Source organism: Microcebus murinus, chromosome 12, assembly GCF_040939455.1.
Source record: "Microcebus murinus isolate Inina chromosome 12, M.murinus_Inina_mat1.0, whole genome shotgun sequence".
Classification (NCBI taxonomy): Eukaryota; Metazoa; Chordata; class Mammalia; order Primates; family Cheirogaleidae; genus Microcebus; species Microcebus murinus.
Genome location: NC_134115.1, coordinates 9,949,244 through 9,969,826, shown reverse-complemented (window position 1 = coordinate 9,969,826; position 20,583 = coordinate 9,949,244). Strand labels below are relative to the sequence as shown.

Here is a 20,583-nt window from a genome sequence, read left to right as displayed (position 1 = left end):
TACTAAGCCAGGAGCTTTGCTCAAGGCAGCAAAGTGGGGGATACATTTCCCTTGTAAGGGATAGCTGTTATACTACTATTTCATGCTATTCCTGGCCCCGGAATAGCTTCACTCTGCCATCTTGAACATACCATCTTCATTTCACCAGTGAGGCTTGTTGAGTCCTTCTCATTTTGTTAGCTGTTGTATGAGATGACACACCCCCTAACTGAAATTTTAGGCCAGAGGCCTCTACTCAGATCAGAGGTGTCTAGTGTATAAAAGAGCCCAAGAGTAAATTAATAGCTGCTTTTCAAAAGGAGTGAACCTGGCAACCTTGCCAGGCTATCAAGTCAAGCCTCCCTTCCTACACTAACAAGGACTGTCGTGGCCTGAATACAGGACAGGGGATAACACACAGAACATATACATAAAATGCAGACAGACAGAATTGGGTGCAGTCCTGGAAAAATAAAGGACACAGAGACAAGAGACGGTTTCAGACTACAGCACAAAAATGTGCCAGTCATTTATTTACATACAATTTAATTGGGCAAGCGTCCTGCAGCTATTTTTTCATGCCAGCTACTTTTTGGTACATGACTTCCCACGGCCATCAACACCTGCTTTTCCAGTCAAAGCAAAGAGTATGCCCTTCTACAAGAGGCGTCTTTGATGTTGGACACTGTTTTCAGATAATCTTGGCTGGAGTGCGAGACCATGAGTCCTTGGCCATCTTGCAGTGCCTAGCACTGCATGCTGGTTACCAGGCAACCTTGGCTCACATGTGAGGCCACAGGTCCTTGGCCATTTGCCTGAAGAAACCGTTCCTTCAGCCAGTCAACAAGCCACGTCCTGCTAATTGTGGGAACAAGCAATGGGCTCCCATAATGCTGACTTGGGGTCTCAGCCAATATGACCCCAGGACGGCTAACTTCAGCCTGCCTCTGTTTGCCAGAAGGCTCAATCAACAAAATCACCAATCAGAGATTTGAAGCCCAAAATGATCATCAGGGCTGTGGGACATTAAAGTTATCTTCTTTATATGTAACTCTTCCTGACTGGGAGAGTTCCCTCTATGACTTAAGGTGGATTACAGCATAATATTAATTCCTACTATACTTTCAGATGTAAAAGTAACAAAAAGGGCCTCATCCATAAGGTTATATTTGTTTCTCTTCCTTACTGTGAACCCCAGCCAAACCTTATTGGCTAAATCTATGTCTCCTCTACACTCATGTTAAACAAAGCATGGCACCTAAGGTCATCCTAGAAATCATAACCATTTTATTCTGGTAGTTTGTCAGGGAAGTTTTTTATTTTACAGAACTGGATATGGTATACATCATAGGCATCCACATTCCAGTAGCCACTCACAAAGATCCACTTAGATGAAAGGAAGATTGGGATTTATACCAGGTATGTGCCCACAGGAAAAATGAAATTGTTTCTGGTAAACAAATTACCAACTTGTGTGATATGTCAGGTTATCTAATAGGGTATGACTTCATTCAGAAGGACTTTGCATAGTTCCTTGAAACAGAAGCCTGTGTGAATTATTTGATGTACTCTTTGCCTTTTGGACAATAATTTTCCTACAGTCATATTCTTATGGTTTCTCTCTTTTGTGAATTCTCTGATGTACTGTGAGGGTTGATTTCTGGGACTGTCTTCTTATGCTACCTTCAGCTGGTTTTTCTTGTATCTCTGATATTATACAGGGTATTCTTTTTGTCAGAGGATTTTCAACAGTTATTATATCAATAAGGCTTTCCCTCCCTACCTGAATTCTCTGACATACATTTAGTGATGACTTCTTATATAACTTCCCATATTCATTACGTTCATTTCTCCCTACTGTGAGTTATCTGATGTATTCTAAGGTTTGATTTCTGGCCAAAAGTTTTCCCACATTTATTACATTGAAAGGGTTTCTCTCCTGTATGAATTCTCTGATGATCGCTAAGGATTGCCTTACGGACAAATTTTTTCCCACATTCGTTACATTTAAATGGTTTCTCCCCAGTGTGAATTCTCTGATGCACTCTGAGGGTTGATGTCCGGGCAAAAGTTTTCTCACATTCATTACATTTAAATGGTTTCTCTCCCGTGTGGGTTTTCTGATGTTGAATGAGATGGTCTTTTCGCCAGAAAGATTTTTCACATTCATTGCATTGATAAGTTTTCTCTCCACTGTGAGTTCTCTGATGTATTCTGAGGTTTGACTTCTGGCCAAAAGTTTTTCCACATTCACTACATTGAAAGGATTTCTCCCCTGTATGAATTCTATGGTGATCTCTCAGGGTTGACTTCTGAACAAAAGTTTTTCCACATTCACTACATTCATAGGGTTTCTCTCCTGTGTGAATTCTCTGATGTCCCCTGAGAGTTGACTTCTGGACAAATGTCTTCCCACATTCATTACATTTATAGGGTTTCTCTGCTGTGTGAATTCTCTGGTGTGTACTGAGGTGTGACTTCTGGGAGAAAGTTTTTCCACATTCATTACATTCAAATGGTTTCTCTCCTGTGTGAGTTCTCTGATGTTGAATGAGATGTCCTTTCTGACAGAAAGATTTTCCACATTCATTACATTTATAGGGTTTTACCTCTGAGTGAGTTCTCTGGCGTACTTTGTGGACTGATGTTTGGTAGGATTTCTTATCATGACATTCAAAAGACTTATTCCCAGTTTCTGTTCTGTCAGTACATACCAATGGAGTCTCTCCTGTGACAGTTTTCTGAGGATGAGTGAGGTATGATTTCCCATTGAAATTATTTCCACTTGTATTACATTCATAATGTGTCACAGGTATGTTAAATTTATTGTATGCTTTCAGAGTTGACTTCTGAAAGGATTTCCCATTTTGGTTAAGATGAGAGTATTTCTCCCCTGTGCAAGTTCTCCTGTGGTCAAAAAGAATTGTCTTATCACAGTTTTTCCTAAATTCATCATCTTTACAGGATTTTTCTCCTGTGTGAGAATTCTTATGTATAACATAGTTGGCCTTACCATCAAAGGCTTTTTCAATTTCATTACATTCAAAAGTTTGCTCCAAAGTTTGAAATTTCTGATGCTCAGGAAGATTTTCATTATAACTGAGAGCTTTCATTTTTTTACTATATTCATAAAATTTCTCTCCAGTCTGAGTTTTCTCAAACTTAATGTTGAAAGGCAAATTCTCACATACATTATGGCAACCTAGTTTCTTTGCTGAATGCTTTCTATTATTAATGATAAATTCCGAAATAGTTCGCAAGTTTACTCCCCATGAGTCACATTTGCAGGATATTTTTGTTGAAGAAACAGGAGCTATCTGCAGATTAAAAGGTTTTCCCAAAATTTCGTCTTCCTCTTTAGTCAATGTTTTATTTTTGGTGAGTATTACTTGCTGCAAGTGTTTTTCTTTGATTTTCTTGTTCTTCTTGTTCAGATCATCATCTCTGTAATATTTTAAAACTGAGAAAAATTGAAAACATCTTATTAATCTTATATCTCTTACTGGTGGGGCTTATAGTCACATAGCCTATGTTGCACTTTGTTCTTTGGTTTATCAGGATTAAATCATTCATATATATGTGTTTGAATATATATGACTCCAACCTCTCTCTTTTAAAAAACATTATTAATGTAGTGCAAATGGCAAAGGAAACTGATAATAAATATATATCTGTATTTGGCATGTGAACAGTAAGATTTTGGTATCCAGGTGGATAAAAGAAAGAAAAGGAACATAAAAATTATAGTTTTATAAGAGTGATTATTTCAGGGAGCAGGAAAATTGGAGAATAGGATGAATGCAACAAAGACTGTAGAATAACAAGAAACATTAGGAGATAATAGCTTTCATGGAATAGGCCAAATAGGGAAAGTGTTTGGTTTAAGGGACTAAATTACCATCTAGATCCTGACATTATCTAGATTATAATGGTTAGAATGCTCAATTGACTACATTCTTCCAATTTTATATCCCTCATCAATTCTTCAACATCAAATTAAATTTATAACAGCACCAAATTCCTTATGAATAAACGAGAAGTTTATAGTTCAGGTGCTAACCTATCTTATAGCTGTGATTCACAGAAATACAAAGAAGTATAAAACTGATGAAAAGAAAATCCATTCTTTCAAATAAATTAGATTCACTGCTCTATTTTGGCTGTCCTACCTTTGATTTATTCTATCAGAACTAAATGATAAGTGAACTTGATCATCCCATCCTAAGTTTCCACATTTCAATCTGACACAAGGAGTACAATTTTAAATGGGGTATCATGGAAGGCCTTACTGCAAAGATGATATTTAAGAAATACCTGCATTCTTTAAGCATTCTAAAATGCCTTTTTACAGGTTATACTGCAAATATTATCTGCCACTTGTAGCTTACTGCTTAACATTTTAAGTATGAAGCAATACATATTTGTATAAAACTTTCATGTGCAACTTGAGAGTACTCAGTGAACATTCATGGAATCAGAAACCATGTTAAAAAACAGAACACAAATGACTACAAAAATCCTTATCCCTACCAGGTTATAACTTCTTTATTCTTAGAGTTCACCACTCTCCTCATATTTAAGCAATCATTTCCTTGGTTTTCTTTATTTTACCACCAATATTTGAATTCCTAAAAATGTAACTGAATTTTGCCTGTTTCTGACTTTTACATAAATGTAACCATGTATGCATATTGTATCTTTTGTTTTCTTTTGCTTAACAGTATGTTTGTAAGCACTGTATAAGCTTTTATGCAGCTGTATAATTCTCCCTTAAAGAATACAACTATTTCTCCATTCTTCTGATGAGCCCAATTTTTGGCAAATATTGCAATAAATACTCTTTTACGCATTCTAGAGAATAAAATCTTAACTTCTTGCAGGGAATATGGTTAGAAAAGGAACTCCTTGGTTACTCTGTATGCAAAACATTACCTTTATTAGAAAACCCTCCTGACATCACAGTGGTTTTACTAGTTAGTGGTATTTTCCATGTTTCCAGTTAGTGGATAAGGGTCTCTGATATTCCACATCCTCACCATGACTTACCATTGCCAGATTTGTTAATCTCACTTCATACCAGATCTTTCATTTTACTTCATACCTCACTTTCTATTTTATTTTGTATGCCATGAAAGCTAATGAGATTGAAAACATTTTCAAAGATTTACTGGCCATTTTGAAAGTTTCTTGTTCAAAGTCTTTTGTCAATTTTTCAATTGGGTTGCCTACCTTTTCCCATATTGATTTGCAAAAGTTCTTTACATTTTTAGGAAGCTTAGCCTTTCTAGGTTATACTTGTAGTATCTACATATTGTGCCACTCTGTGGCTTTTCTTTTCCACTCTTTTAATGGTATCTCTTATAAACAAAGTGCTTACTTTTAATGGAGTCAAGTTTATTAGTCATTTTCTTTTGACTAGTGTTTTTTGTGCTTTTGAGCTTACTTAGAAAAGTCTTGTAACATAAAGTTGTTCGCTCCTAAACTGACCTTCTGAAGTCTAACTACCCTTGTAGAATTCAGTCTATTAGTACTAAGTGACTCACCTGGGTGACTCTGGTTTGGGAATTCCTCCTCTGAGAACCAAGGCTCTTCTCCTTGCTCCAACCTGAAGATTACTTCTGGTTTGAAAACACAGTACCCTGTAAATAGGAAACAATTGAGGACTTAGGCCAGATATATGAGCTTTATGGTCTACAAAACAGGACAAAGATACAGCAGCATCCTGAAGGTGCTCATTTGAATTTATCACTGGCAGTTGACAAAACATTCATCCTAGTCCTCAAAAGGGCTTGGTTACTTTAGACTTGAATGAAACGCCTAAATAACATTAAACTTTATATAAAGTGTTCATGTGTTTCGGTGCTTAACAAGGAAATGCTTTCTATATGGAGGTACAAGGGTAAGTTATGCTTATATGCTCACCCACTGAGACGAGGTGGCTGTAGTTCTCCAGCATCACATCTCTGTACAGATTCCTCTGAGCAGGGACCATTTGTTGCCACTCCTCCTGGGTGACTTCCACAGTAACGTCCTCAAATGACACTGATGCCTACAACAGTACATTTCTGTTCAGTCTGAACAGTTCAGAATTAGGTGACATAGCAAATACTCATGGAAAATAATTGTTATCATGCTTACTACAAAGAGCTTAAAACAAACAAATATAAAAGATGCATATTTTGGATCTAACTTTATACTTTGCAGGTACTCAATAAAAATGTTGATAACATAATTAATATATACTTATGAGTTATACATATGTACTAACAATAGTAAAATTTTTTAATTCTTATTTTTATAGTAAAAAAATGTATGGGCAGAGCAAGATGGCAGATAAGAAACATCGCCAGAAAGAGTGTCTCTGCAAAAAAGACAGTTTCTAGAAGAAATCAGAAGAAGCAAGCACACAAGTATACATGGGTTGAGGGTCGGAAGCAGGGGTACTGGAAATAACGGGAGGAGTTTGCAGAGGAAAACTGGAAGCAGAGGCCTTCCAAGAAGCTTGGAGACCAGCGGCAAGGGTGGGTGGCACGGTTAACTTTCCCTTCCCTTGCATCTCAGACTGCTGGTGGGCTCCCCAGTGGGTGGAAAGACCTGTGGACACCAGCCCAGAGACAACCACAATTAGCGAGCAGTAAGCCTGAAGCGGACGCCGCACCAGGCTCCCAACACCCTCAGAGCACCTCCCTGTGCACAGACCCAAGCTGCGCGGCAGGCGCTGTGTTGCTCCATTCTCTCCTCCCCCATCCCTATCCACAGATGTCAAGAGAGAAAATATAGCCACCAGTTGGAGGTATTGCCAAGGAACGGGACCTTCACTTTTGGGGCCCTACAGCTGACTAAGGGATACTCAGACGGTGAGCTCCCTACCCGCCAGCCCTCCGAGGTGATGCTGGCCCCGTGATCCTAGGAGAACAGGGCAGACCCTGAGGCTGATAGACATCAACCCAGCTTGGTCTCCTGTGGGTGAATGAGGACTGGCACTCCTCTCCCTGAAGGGGTCAGGGATTAATTCTGGGGCCCAGAGGTCAGACCACACCCTGTGCACACAGGTCTCACATTGCACGGGGCACAGAAGGGATATACGTGAACTGCCTACTGAGATGTGTGTGCCTTTAAGGGCAGATCAACGTGCTTGAGCGCAACCATCCTCCAAAGGCGGGGCCATGTGCCCAGCCCAGGCAGCGACCCTGCCAAGGGAACCTCTAGGACCACATCACACCAAGGGGAGACCTGGTGAGGTATGGCCTGCAGACAAGGCCTAGGAGAAACTGTGGAGTTGGTGAGGGTGGAAAGGAGTGAGGCCTGCAGGAATCAGAGGGTCCCACCCCACATGGAGACTTTCTGACTGAGTGGGGCCATTCCAGCCCCTTCCTGACAGCTTTTCCCATAAGTAGAGAACAGAACTTTGACCCCGCTAACAGAATTGGTGGTATCTGAGGGCAGGCTTCACCAACCCAGCTCCGCCCAGGCTCACTCCCAGACTAGTCCTCACTGTGGTATAGAATAAGGACACACCTGGAAGTCCCTGAGTCCCACTCACCACCTGAGGCACTAGAGTGCCTTTCCAGAGGAACAAGAGCTGGTTACAGGACACAAAAACAACAGCTCCTCCGAACAACACCACCTACTGACAGGGAGGACATTCTGCATACCCTTTTCACAGCACCTACTGACTCATCATACAGGTGTGGTCAAATCTCACCCACAAACACCACCTACTGGCTCAGAGATTAAACAGACTGCTTCATTACCCAAATGAAAACCTAAAGGAAAGAAGGAACAACTAATCCAGATGAGCAGGTATCAGCGAAGGAACTCTAGAAATATGAAAACTCAAATGGAAAGCACACCCCCAAAGAGGAACACCAGCCCCTTATAAATGGACACCAACCAAAACCAGACCACTAAAATGACAGAAGAATTTCGAGTGTAGATCATAAGAAAATTCAACAAGTTGCAAGAAAAACTGGATACCCAACACAAATAAAACACAAAAAATCAAGTATCAACTAAAGAGGCCCTTCTAAGAGCTGTAAGACGAAATAAGCAAGTAACATACAAAGGAAAGCCAATCTGAATAATGCCAGACTCCTCTACTGAGACTTCACAAGCAAGGAGAAACTGGGGCCCCATTCTCACTCTTCTGAAACAGAACAATGCCCAGCCTAGAATCTTATTCCCTGCAAAACTACGTTTTGTATATGAAGCAGAAATCAAGACATTCTCAGATAAGCAAAGACTGAGGGAATTCACCAAGACAAGACCAGCTCTTCAAGAAGTATTCAAAACAGTGTTACTCATGGATCAGCACAATAAATACTCACGAATGTAAATCTACTAAAAGCTAAAGATCGAAGCCCAGATACCACAATGGCTCAAGAGAGAAAACAAAGCAACAAAGTGCAACCCAACATAATGAACAGAAATCTTCCCCACCTATCAGTTATCTCAATAAATGTAAATGGCTTGACCTCCCCACTCAAGAGACATAGGCTGACCGAGTGGATTAAAAAACACAAGCCCAGTATCTGCTGCCTTCAGGAAACACATCTAACCTGCAAGGATGCATACAGACTAAAAGTAAAGGGGTGGACAACAATATTTCAAGCAAACGGAAGCTAAAAGAAAGCTGGCATGGCAGTGCTGATTATAGATAACTTAGTTTTTAAATCAACAAAAGTAATAAAAGACAAAGAAGGTCACTATATAATGGCGAAGTGTACAGTTCAACAAGAAGACATAACAATTCTAAATATTTATGCACCCAACCTAGGTGCACCCAGATTCATAAAGCAAACTCTACTTGATCTAAACAAATGGATAAATAACATCACCATAATAGTTGGAGACTTTAACACCCCAGTGACAGCATAGGACAGATCCTCCAAACAGAAAATCAACAAAGAAATAATGGACTTAAACAGAACTCTGGAACAAATGGGCCTGACTGACATTTACAGGACATTCTACCCCCAAACCACTGAATATATGTTCTTCTCTTCAACTCATGGGTCATTCTCTAAGACTAACCATATCCTAGGACACAAAGCATGTCTCAAACAATTTCAAAAAATACAAATCATACCATGTATCTTTTCAAATCACAATGGAATAAATGTAGAAATCAACCGTAACAGGAACTCTCATTTCTACACAGTCATGGAAACTAAACAAACTTCTGCTGAATGATCACTTAATAAATAAGGAAATCAAGATGGAAATCAAAAGATTCTTTGAACTAAATGACAAAGAAGACACAAGTTATCAAAACCTGTGGTACACATCTAAAGCAGTCCTGAGAGGAAAGTTTATTTCCATAAATTCCTATATCCAACACTCTAGAAGATCACAAATAGACAACCTAATGAATCGTCCCAAAGAGCTGGAAAAATTAGAACAGACCAACCCCAAAGCCAGCAGAAGAAGTGAATTCATTAAGATCAAATCAGAACTAACGAAATTGACAACAGGGAAACCATACAGAAGATTAACAAAACAAAAAGTTGGTTCTTTGAAAAAAATAAACAAAATTGACACACCTTTGGCTAGACTAACAAAAGGCAGAAAAGAAAAATCTCTAATAAGCTCCATCAAGAGAAATAATAATATCGGAGAAATTACAATGGATGCCACGGAGATACAAGATAAAATTTATGAATAATACAAAAACCTCTATGCATACAAACTGGAAAATGTGGAGGAAATGGACAATTTCTCAGAAAAACACAGCCTCCCTAGGCTCAACCAGGAAGAAATAGAGTTCCTAAACAGATAAATATCATGTACTGAAATTGAAACAATAAAAAACGTTCCTAAAAACAAAAATCTTGGACCAGATGGTTTCACACCCGAATGTTACCATAACTACAAGGAAGAACTGGTGCCTATCCTGCAGAAATTATTCCACAACATTGAGAAGGATGGAATCCTCCTCAACACGTTTTATGAAGCGAACATAACCCTGATACCAAACCCAAAAAAGGATCCAACAAAAAAAGAAACGTACATACCAATATCCCTTATGAATATAGATGCAAAAATTCTCAACAAAATCCTAGACAATCAAATCCAGGTGCTGGTGAAGAAAATAATCCATCATAACCAAGTGGGCTTCATCTCAGCGATGCAGGAATAGTTCAACATATGCAAATCTATAAATGTAATTCACTATATAAACAGAAGCAAAAACAAACACCATATTATCCTCTCAATAGATGCAGAAAAAGCATTTGACAAAATTCAACACCCTTTCATGATAAGAACACTCAACAAAATAGGCATAGACGGGGCTTACCTAAAAAAGATACAAGCCATATATGACAAACCCACAGCCAATATCATACTGAATGAGGAAAAATTGAAAGCATTCCCACTTAGAACTGGAACAAGACAAGGATGCCCACTATCTCCACTTCTGTTCAACATAGTGCTGGAAGTCCTTGCTACAGCAATCAGACAAGAGAGCGGAATTAAGGGCATCCAAATGGGAGCAGAAGAGATCAAACTCTCACTCTTCCCTGATGACATGATATTATACCTAGAAAACTCCAAGGATTCAACCAAGAGACTCCTTGAACTGATAAATGCATTTGGTAAAGTCTCAGGATATAAAATCAATACACAGAAATCAGAGGCATTCATATATGTCAACAACAGTACAAGTGAGAACTAAATCAAAGGCTCAATTCCCTTCAAAATAGCAACAAAGAAAATAAAGTACCTAGGAATATATCTAAAGAGGTAAAAGACCTCTACAGGGAGAACTATGAAACACTGAAGAAGGAAATAGCAGAGGACGTAAACAGATGGAAGAATATACCATGCTCATGGGTCGGCAGAATCAACATTGTTAAAATGTCTATACTACCCAAAGTGACCTACAGAGTCAATGCAATTCCTATCAAAACACCATCATCATTTTTCACAGATATTGAAAAAATAATTTTACGCTTCATATGGAACCAGAGAAGACCCCATATAGCAAAATCAATCCTAGCCAATAAAAACAAAATAGGAGGTATCAATTTACCAGACTTCAAACTATACTACAAGGCTATAATCATTAAAACAGCTTCGGACTGGCATAAGAACAGGAACATTGAACAGTGGAACAGAACAGAGAACCCAGATATAAAACCATCCTCATATAGCCAACTAATCTTCAACAAAGCATACAAAAACAAACACTGGGGAAAAGAATCCTTATTCAATAAATGGTGCTGGGAAAACTAGATAGCTACATGTAGAAGACTGAAACAAAACCCACACCTTTCACCTCTCACAGAAATCAACTCACACTGGGTAACAGACTTGAACCTTAGGTGTGAAACTATCACAATTCTAGAGGAAAATGTTGGAAACATTCTTCTAGACATTGGCCTAGGGAAAGAATTTATGAAGAAGACCCCAAAGGCAATCACAGCAGCAACAAAAATAAACAAATGGGACCTGATCAAATTAAAAAGCTTCTGCACAGCCAAAGAAACTGTCAAGACAGCAGACAACCTGCAGAATGAGAAAAAATTTTCGCAAGAGACACATATGATAAAGGGCTGATAAGTAGAATCTATTTAGAACTCAGGAAAATCAGCAAGAAAAAAAATCAAACAACCTCATCAAAAAATGGGCAAAGGACATGAACAGAAACTTTTCAAAAGAAGACAGAATAATAGCCAACAAACATATGAAAAAATGCTCAACATCTTTAATCATCAGGGAAATGCAACTCAAAACCACAATGAGATATCACTTAATTCCAGTGAGAATGGCCTTTATCAAAAAGTCCCCAAACAATAAATGTTGGCCTGGATGCGGAGAGAGAGGAACACTCCTACACTGCTGCTGGGACTGCAAACTAGTTCAACCTCTGTGGAAAGCAATATGGAGATACTTCAAAGCAATACAAGTGGATCTACCATTTGATCCAGCAATCCCACTACTGGGCATCTACCCAAAAGATCAAAAGTCACTTTATGAAAAAGACACCTCCACTCTAATATTTATAGCAGCACAATTCACAATTGCAAAGCTGTGGAAACAACCCAAGTGCCCATCAATCATGAGTGGATTAATAAAATGTGGTATATGTATGCCATGGAGTACTATTCAGCTTCAAGAAACTATGGTGATATAGCACATCTTATATTTTCCTGGTTAGAGCTGGAACCCATACTACTAAGTGAAGTATCCCAAGAATGGAAAAATAAGCACCACATGTGCTCACCAGCAAATTGGTATTAACAGATCAACACCTAAGTGGAATAAAATATAGGAATAAAATTTATCGTGAATTGGGCAGGTGGGAGAGGGGAGGAGAGGATGGGTATATACAAACACAATGAGTAAGATGTGCTTTGTCTGGTGGATGGACAGGCTTGAAGCTCTGACTCGAGGGGGGAGGGAAGGCGGGCGGGCATGGGCAATATACATAACCTTAACACTTGTACCCCCATAATACGCCAAAAAAATGTAAAGAAACTTCCTGCGAATTTTATTCTCTACCCTAATAGACTACCCTGGACATACTCTAGGGTAAAGGTCAGCAAATTATGGCCTGTGGGCCAAATGTGGCTTGCCAGTTTTTTTTTTAATAAATAAAGTGTTATTGGAACACAGCCGTACTCATTCATTTTGCACTGCCTATGGCTGCTTTCATGCTGATGAAGAGAACTTATGACTGTCAAAATTGGAAATATTTACTACCTAACCTTTTACAGGAAAAATTTACCAATCTCTGGACCAAACAATCCAATCGAAGGAAAGACTGACAGGATAAAACAACAACAAAAGAAAACACATTTTATATATAGGAATCTATGATCATTGAAAGTAAAAGAATAGAAAAAGATATACCATGTAATCATTAACCAAAAGAAAGTTGATATGGTTCTATTAATATCAAATAGTAGATTTTAAGGTAAGAATTATAAAAGGTAATGAGTAACAATTTATAATGATAAAACAGTCCTTTCAACAGAAGATATAATAAACTGGCATGCACCTGTAAGCAGTTTCCAAATATAACCATTTCTCATTATTCACAGATTACATATTTGTAAATTCACCCATTCACTAAAGTTTATAACCTGAAATCAATACTTGCAGTTATTTTTCAGTCATTTGCAGACTACTACAGAAAGGCATTAATAAAATCTTTGAGTTGCCCAATAGGCATGTTCCCAGCTGCGACTGAACAAGGTAATGTAATGCCATCTTATTTCACCTCTACTACTGTAAACAAGTGACCTTTTCTCAGTCTATTTAGAGCCACATTTATTGAATTTTCATGCTTTTTCTTGGTGATTTCATGTTTTTAAACAGCCCATATTTATAGTGTTGAAGTGTGGTCTAGTGTTCCTAAACACAAGAAGGCTGTTACGCCTCATGGAGAAAATACCTATGTTAGATAAGCTTTGCTCAGGCATTAGTTATGGTGCTGTTCACCATTAGTTCAGTGTTTATTAATCAATAATATTAAATAAGGTGTCTCTAAAGAAAAAGACACATAACACAAAAGTATGTATTACGAAAATGTGACCAGAGGCTTGCTGGAATTTAATCCTATGTTTCCCCTCTGAGCAATAGTTTCAATATGCATCAGTTCAGTGTTTGTAGTGACTTTATGGAATATTACTACTGAGAATACTGACCTTGTTTACCCGCAAATAAGACAGGGTCTTATATTTATTTTTCCTCAGGAAGACACCCTAAGGCTTATTTTCAGGGGACGTGTTATTTTTAAGTATGGTACAACAATCTACATTTATTCAAATATAGTTAAGTCATCTTCTCCTGGAACATCATCATAACTCTCCAAATCTCAAATTCCACCTTGAATTTCTTGTGACTCTATTTCCTTTAGAACCATTGGCCCCAATCTCTCATGCCGAGGAACAGAGCTCTCATTAAATGAGCAGGGCTGGCTTATTTATCAGAGATCCAGTGAGCACTGGGTCCAATCTGCACAGTGGAGCAGAAATTCTCTCTCTGGGCTCAGTAGGAGATTGCTTGCTGAAGCTTTTTCCCTATCCCCTGGTGTTTGTGGGGGTGAGAGAGGCCCACAGTGGTCAGTAAAATGGCAGCCACAGCTTTCCTTCTTCCCCCTGGGCACACACAATACCTAAAGTGGAGCATCACGCACAGGATGGCTGGGACCTGACAGGGGGAGCCGACCTTGTTGGTGGGGCTGCCCGCACCTTTCCCCTCATCTCTGGGATAGTAGCTATGATGGGGCAGATGGGAAGGGCTGCTCATCTTCTTTACTGAAACAACTGGAAAATGACATTTAAAAAACATTACCATTTGTACTAGTATCAAAATAGATCAGATATGTAGAAATAAATCTAATGAAAGATGTCAAAGACTTCACCTCCATCCTGAAAAACTTCCCAGGAGGATTTTCTGTGGAAACTGATAAAAATTTCTATGACAATGCAAAGAATCTAAAACAGTTAATAAATTATGGAAGAAGTAGAACTTGGAGGCCTACACTATCACATTTCATAACTTACTATAAAGCAAGAGTATTATGACAGTGAAGTACTAGAAAAGGATAAAATAAGTGGAAGAGAATACAGTCTAGATTTTGTCTCACTTACATACGGTCACTTGACTGACAAGAGGAAGACTGCTGCAATTCATTGGACGAAGGATGATCTTTTCAACAAACAGTGCTAGAGCAACTGGACGTGCATATGGAAATGTGAACCTTGACACTCAGCTTATATCAAACACAAAGCTAATTCTATGTGGATCAAACTAAAATAATCAAGTATGTAGTAACAATATAGGAGAATATTTTCATGATATTCGAGTAAAGGAGTATCTTTCAAACATGACACACAAAAAATTACCATTAAAGAAAAGACCGATTCTGACCTTTATTACATTTAAGAACTTAGTCATCAAAAGACTATTAAAAAATGAATAGGCAAGCTACAGAATCCCAAACATTAGCAATACATACTTCTAGCATATTCATATAGTGAAATATTGCTCAGCAATAACAGGGAAATATTGAAACACACAGCAAAATTGATGAATCTAAAAAGTAATGGCCAGGCACAGTGGCTCACGCCTATAATCCTAGCACTCTGGGAGGCTGAGGTGGGAGGACTGCTTGAGGTCAGGAGTTCAAGACCAGCCTGAACAAGAATGAGACCCTATCTCTAGAAAAAAATAAAAAAATTAGCTGGGCATTGTGGCACATGCCTGTAGTCCCAACTAATCAGAAGACTTAGGCAGAAGGATCACTTGAGCCCAGGAGTTTGAGGTTATAGTGAGCTGTGATGATGCTACTGCACTCTACTGGGGGCAACAGAGTGAGACTCTGTCTCAAAAAAAAAAAAAAAAAAAGTGTTTATATGAATAGAGAAAGAAGCCAGACCTCCACTTCCCTTGAAAAAGAGCACATACTGTATGATTCCATTTATATGATGTTCAAAAGTGAATTTATCCTTTTTTTTCTAACATGCTAGTTCAGAATAGTGGTTGCCTCTGTAGACAAGTGCAGTGGTTATTAACTGGAAATTGGCAGGAAGGAAATTTCAAGGGTGATGAAAATGTTCTCTGTCTTAATTTGGGTGCTAAATTACATGAATATACATATGGAAAAATCCATCCAGTCACACACCTAAGAGTGTACTTATTGGTACTGAAACCATGGCTCAGTAAAAGAACTAAATAAATAAAAGGAAAAAAAGTTCATACCAGATAAAAATTTAACAAAATCTGTATCCAGATTGGGAGGTTAGGAACATATTTATTACATGAGTTGTCTTTCTATATTTTAAAAATTTATCAGTTCCTTACAGGAAGAGGAAATCTAGACATAGGCACATATAGAGGAAAGATGACATGATCATGGACATCCACAAGCAAGGAAAGAGACCTGGAGCAGATCCTTACCTCATAGCTCTCAGAAGGAACCAAACCTGCTGATATTTTGATCTCAGACTTTTGGCCTCCACAATGGTAAGAAAGTAAATTTCTGCTTAAGCCACCAATCAGTCTGTGGTATTTTATTATGGCATCCATAGAAAACTAATACCCCTAGGCTAGTCGTAATATTTATCTCCATCTCCATCTCTTTTATTCCCTAAGAGAAAGTCCAAATTGTAGTGGGTAAAGATTCTTACCGACCTTGCATGCCTTGGTTAGTCTACTCTCAAAATGTAGTAACCTCCTGTACTCTGCAACAATAAAACCCCACCCACTCTTCAGGACTGACACAATCATTTTTAACTCTCCATCTTTGATCAACTGAGCCTATACCACCAATCTGTCCTTTCTTGCACAAACTGACAGTTACCTGAAAAACTACATTAATAAAAGCTCCACTTTGGCACTATGTCCTCTACTTTCACTGAGGAAATAGAAGCAACAAATTGCATTTATTTCAGGGCTGTTAGTGGAAATATTTGCACTGTCACTTACATAAAGACCAACAAAGACATTTTTCTCAATGACAATGACTTTAGATTCCATGAGGAATCAGTTTGGTTTAAGCTTCTCAACAATGCAAATCTTTAAACAAATATTGCATGTCTAACTCTCTACAATGGCTATCAGAAAGAATAAAAACTGAACCTCCACTTTGGAAAACCTCTAACATCAGGGACCTACATCTTTCTATGTATCAACTCTGTTGTGTTATTCATCTGCTTTTCTATATCTCCTCTGAATGATTCTGATCCATTTCTAATTCTACTTTTCTATTATAATATATGGACCCCTAAACACCTATAAAATCCATGATTTAAAAAGGTTTTAATAAATAACTTACCTGAGATATGTTCATTTTCTGCTGTTCTTGGAAGAGTGTGGACAACTGTAAAGGACGAGCTGGGGGTAAGGAAAGAGTCATGAGAGTTCTGGACAGCCTCCGTATTAACCTGCCTCAAAATCTCATCATACCAGCTAGGGAAAAGTCCTCCCTATGGAAAAATGTTGCTTTGACCCTTGAGAAGGGGAAGGAAGCACCACAAAGAGACAGCAAGTCCTGCATATGTGCATCTCTGATGTGGATATAACCTTGCTGTTTTTCATCAGATGATTGTAAATTATTTTCCTACTGATTTATTAAAAATGTATGTCTTCTTTGGCTAATTCACAAAAAATTAAACATTAATATTTGATTAATATTATTTATACCTATGGAAAATCAATAGAACACTGGAAAGAAAGAAAGATGCTTAAAAACAGATTGTTTTAAAATATGTTTGTTCTTACTTGTTGCAGTTTCTCAAAAAGACATTTGATAAGAAACTTCAGAGTGAATAGCATGGTGCTTTGTTCTAAGCTCTGTCCTGGGTAACCATGCACAAAACATTCATCTCAGGTTCAGTTTTTTTTTTAAGGTTTTAAAAGAGACAGAAATAGATATCCTTTCCTACATTATCATCCTGTGAGCCTATATGTTCAGGATAAAGGAAACCTAGTATATCTCTAGATGCAACATGTGATGGATATGGCATGAGAGTGACTCCGAATCTAGAAAGAGACAAATTTCAAGAAAATGGGGGCTCTATGAGGAGGATAACAGACATAATTCCCTCAGCTCTGGTGGCTATGCCTTCCTTGGATACCATGGAGAAAAGCCTTCTAGCAACATGGCTTTTCCTGTGCAGCCTGACAGTCACCCAACCCTCTAACCCCAGCTCACCACCTTTTGCACGCTGGTCCACAGAGTTCATTGTCACACAGTCTGTGATGGTTTCTGGATGTGGCGACATCACCACGTCTGGCTCTCTCTGGGTCAGGGGATTAAGAACTGCTTCTGTCTGGTTCTACTTGTTGGTTGGGAGAAAAAAATGAACTGCTTCTGGTGCAACAGGACCTGCTTTCTGGGTTCTTCTCCATCTGTTCTGAAGCTCTGGTGAGGTCTCTGTCAAAGGTCTCTGTTCTTCCAGATGGCACTCCTGTCCCTGGGCTGCCTCCTCCCTGGCACACGAAGAGCTCCTTTGAACCAGAGAAGCTGGGACTTAGGCTTGGGTAAGAAACTCATTTTAGATGAAACTTTCATGGAAAGCAGTGTTCTCCACCTCAGCAGTGTTGACATTTTGGGCTGGATAATTCTATGTCATAGGAAGCTGTTCTGTACATCACAGGATGTTTAGCAGCATTTCTAAACATCCACTAAACACTAGTGCATTTCTTCTCCTAGTTGTGACAATCAAAAATGTCTCGACATTTCCAAAGTTCCCTGGGAAGCAAAATCATCCTTGTTGAGAACCACTGACATAGGGTCTGAACCTGATTCTCTGGGAATTCATTAGATCTGTCCTATTCATTACATTAGCCACTAGTCACATTAACTACTGTGCACTTGAAATGCGGCAGTGCCACATGCTGAAATAACATTTTGGTATATATTGAGAAAAAGAGTATGTCCTTAAAATTAATTTCACATTTTTTTTTTTATTTGAACGTAGTTACTAGTACATTTAAACTATATAGAAGGCTCACCCTAGAATATCAGACTGTGCCTTTTGAAGATAAAGACACCCTGGACAGTGCAGGAAGTGGCAGGAGCCTCATTCTGACCCAAAGGCTCTGGAGATGTGCCAGAAATCCCAGAACGAACATACTTGCCATATAGTAAGATCACAGTTCTAGGGATTTGGGGACCAGTCACTCAGCTAGTGTTGTGAAGGCTGCGATGCTGAGTTAGACAGGTAGGATATTAGAAACAGCGTGATCTGGGGAGTAAACCATGTCTATATTTGCGTCCTAGCTCCCTTACCCTTTGTGACCTTTGTTCTATCATTTCACCCCTCCTTCTTCTTCTTCTTTTTGAGATAGAGTCTCGCTCTGTCGCTGCGGCTAGAGTGCAGTAGCATCACCATAGCTCTCTTGAACCCCTGAGCTCCAGCGATCCTCCCGCCTCTGCCTCCCTCATTCTTCTTTTCTGATGATATAGTTATACCTTCAAATAGGGTGGCTGTGAGAATTAAACGAAAGGAACCAAGTGTCCTCCAAATATGACAGGAGCTAACTAACATTTACCTGTTGCTTATTAACTAGCACTTGGCTCAATGCTTTACAGGTAATGAACAGGAGCTGAACAACGCCATGAAGCAAGCCTTTACCAACCCAATTTTCAGGTGCCCAAGTGACAGAGCCAAAATTTACCGAGTCCTTCTAGCTCCTAAGCTCGGGCTCTCACCGCAGACCACGGGCCGCGCGCTCCGTGGCAGGTTCTCGGTTAAACGATGAACGTGCGTTCCCGTCCCGCCGCCGGCGTGGGACTTCCCGCGTCCGGCTGCGCTCCGGCGCCCACACCCGGGCCCGCACCCCGCACCTTTCGACAAGGACTCGGCACCAACTCCGCCCTGGACCCGGCCTTTCTGAGGCAGAGGTCCGGGACTAGCCCGGGCACCAGCGACTGGGGTAGGGCCGGTCTCCCTGGGGGAGTTCCGGGACGCCCATTCCCGCCCCTCAGACACAAGCCCGCCCCTCTATTCCGGTCCGCAAGCCCTGCGAAGCCTCGGCGTCCCAGCAAGCTCACCTGAGGTGCGAACCGCGGGCACCCTTAACGCCGCAGAGGGTGGAAGCAGGAAAATAGAGCCGACTGCGCATGCGCAGGGGAAAGCGCAGATATTCGTTCCCAGAATGCTGCGCGAGAACTCATAAAATTCAAGACTACATTTCCCAGTAAACACCGCGCCTGCGTGATGCGCTTTGGCAGGGGTTGTGGAGGTGTGCGTGCGTGTTTGATTTGGAAGATTTAGGGAATGATAGCGTGTTATTGACAGTCTGTCCTGAAAACTAGAGCCCAGGTCTGTGAGGGGCCCAGCTATATGACATAAGAGCAAATGCAACGTATGGGCCTCGATCGGAAAACAAGAGCTGCAGAAACATTTGGGAGCAATTGGGGAAATTTGTATATGCACTGGACGATAGAAAATGTTAAAAGTAATTGTGGTAACATTGAGATTATGTAGATAATTTTACTTTTTTTTTTTAGAGATGCATATTAAAGTGTTTAGGATTGTATTATATATTTGCAAGTTCCTTGTAAAAATAAGAATTAGAAATGGCAGATATGGCAAAATGTAAAGAACTTTGGAACCATTAGAACTTGAATGTTTATTATAGTCTTCTTTTTACGTGTTTGCAAATTTTGTAATATCAAGCTTATAGAAGTAAAAATTTGGACTGTCACTTCCCAAGTATGCCTTTTAACTGAGAGATGCCAAGAGTATATGTAAATGGCTCTGTGAATAAAGTCGTAAAACAAATACTAGAAAATGGAATCCATTATTAACATGTTTGAGCTGGAATCCACAGGACCGGGGGACAGAGAGAGTCACCAAGGCTGTAATTATCTAAGGAGTTTTATTGTCTAGCCCGGGCTAGGGTCCAAGCCCAAGAGCAGCAGCACAGTGGCCTCTTGTTCAGGCAGTGAGCACCGCACGGTGTGGGAGTGAGCTTTTTATACTTAAAGCTCATAAGCTGTTCATGCAACACATCTGCCCTCTACAGTGATTGGTGAGCCCCCTATCCGCCATCTTTCCCCAGCCTCTTATTTCACCCTGCCCCTGATTGGTTCTAACCTCTTCCGGTTCCTAGCCGAGAGGCCCCTATGTCAGTGCTTTTCCT

At 39.6% G+C, this 20,583-nt stretch overlaps 1 protein-coding gene across 4 annotated transcripts; it reads right to left on the bottom strand.

Moving 5' to 3' along the window:
* Nucleotides 1–471: 471 nt before the first annotated feature.
* ZNF510 (zinc finger protein 510) lies at nucleotides 472–19,567 on the bottom strand. Of its 4 annotated transcripts, none has more exons than XM_012747167.3 (6): nucleotides 19,490–19,567; nucleotides 17,648–17,940; nucleotides 16,766–16,824; nucleotides 5,902–6,028; nucleotides 5,523–5,618; nucleotides 472–3,439 (listed from the first exon to the last, which is right to left on the bottom strand). In XM_012747167.3, exons 2-6 carry the CDS (start codon nucleotides 17,712–17,714, stop codon nucleotides 1,824–1,826), a joined length of 1,965 nt encoding a protein of 654 aa, XP_012602621.1. In that variant the 5' UTR covers nucleotides 17,715–17,940; nucleotides 19,490–19,567; the 3' UTR covers nucleotides 472–1,823. The 4 variants fall into 4 exon arrangements, with proteins under 4 accessions (XP_012602621.1, XP_075864634.1, XP_075864633.1 ...); XM_076008519.1 differs by lacking the exon at nucleotides 19,490–19,567 and adding an exon at nucleotides 18,988–19,475; XM_076008518.1 differs by lacking the exon at nucleotides 19,490–19,567 and adding an exon at nucleotides 19,114–19,475.
* Between the last annotated feature and the right edge of the window lie 1,016 nt (nucleotides 19,568–20,583).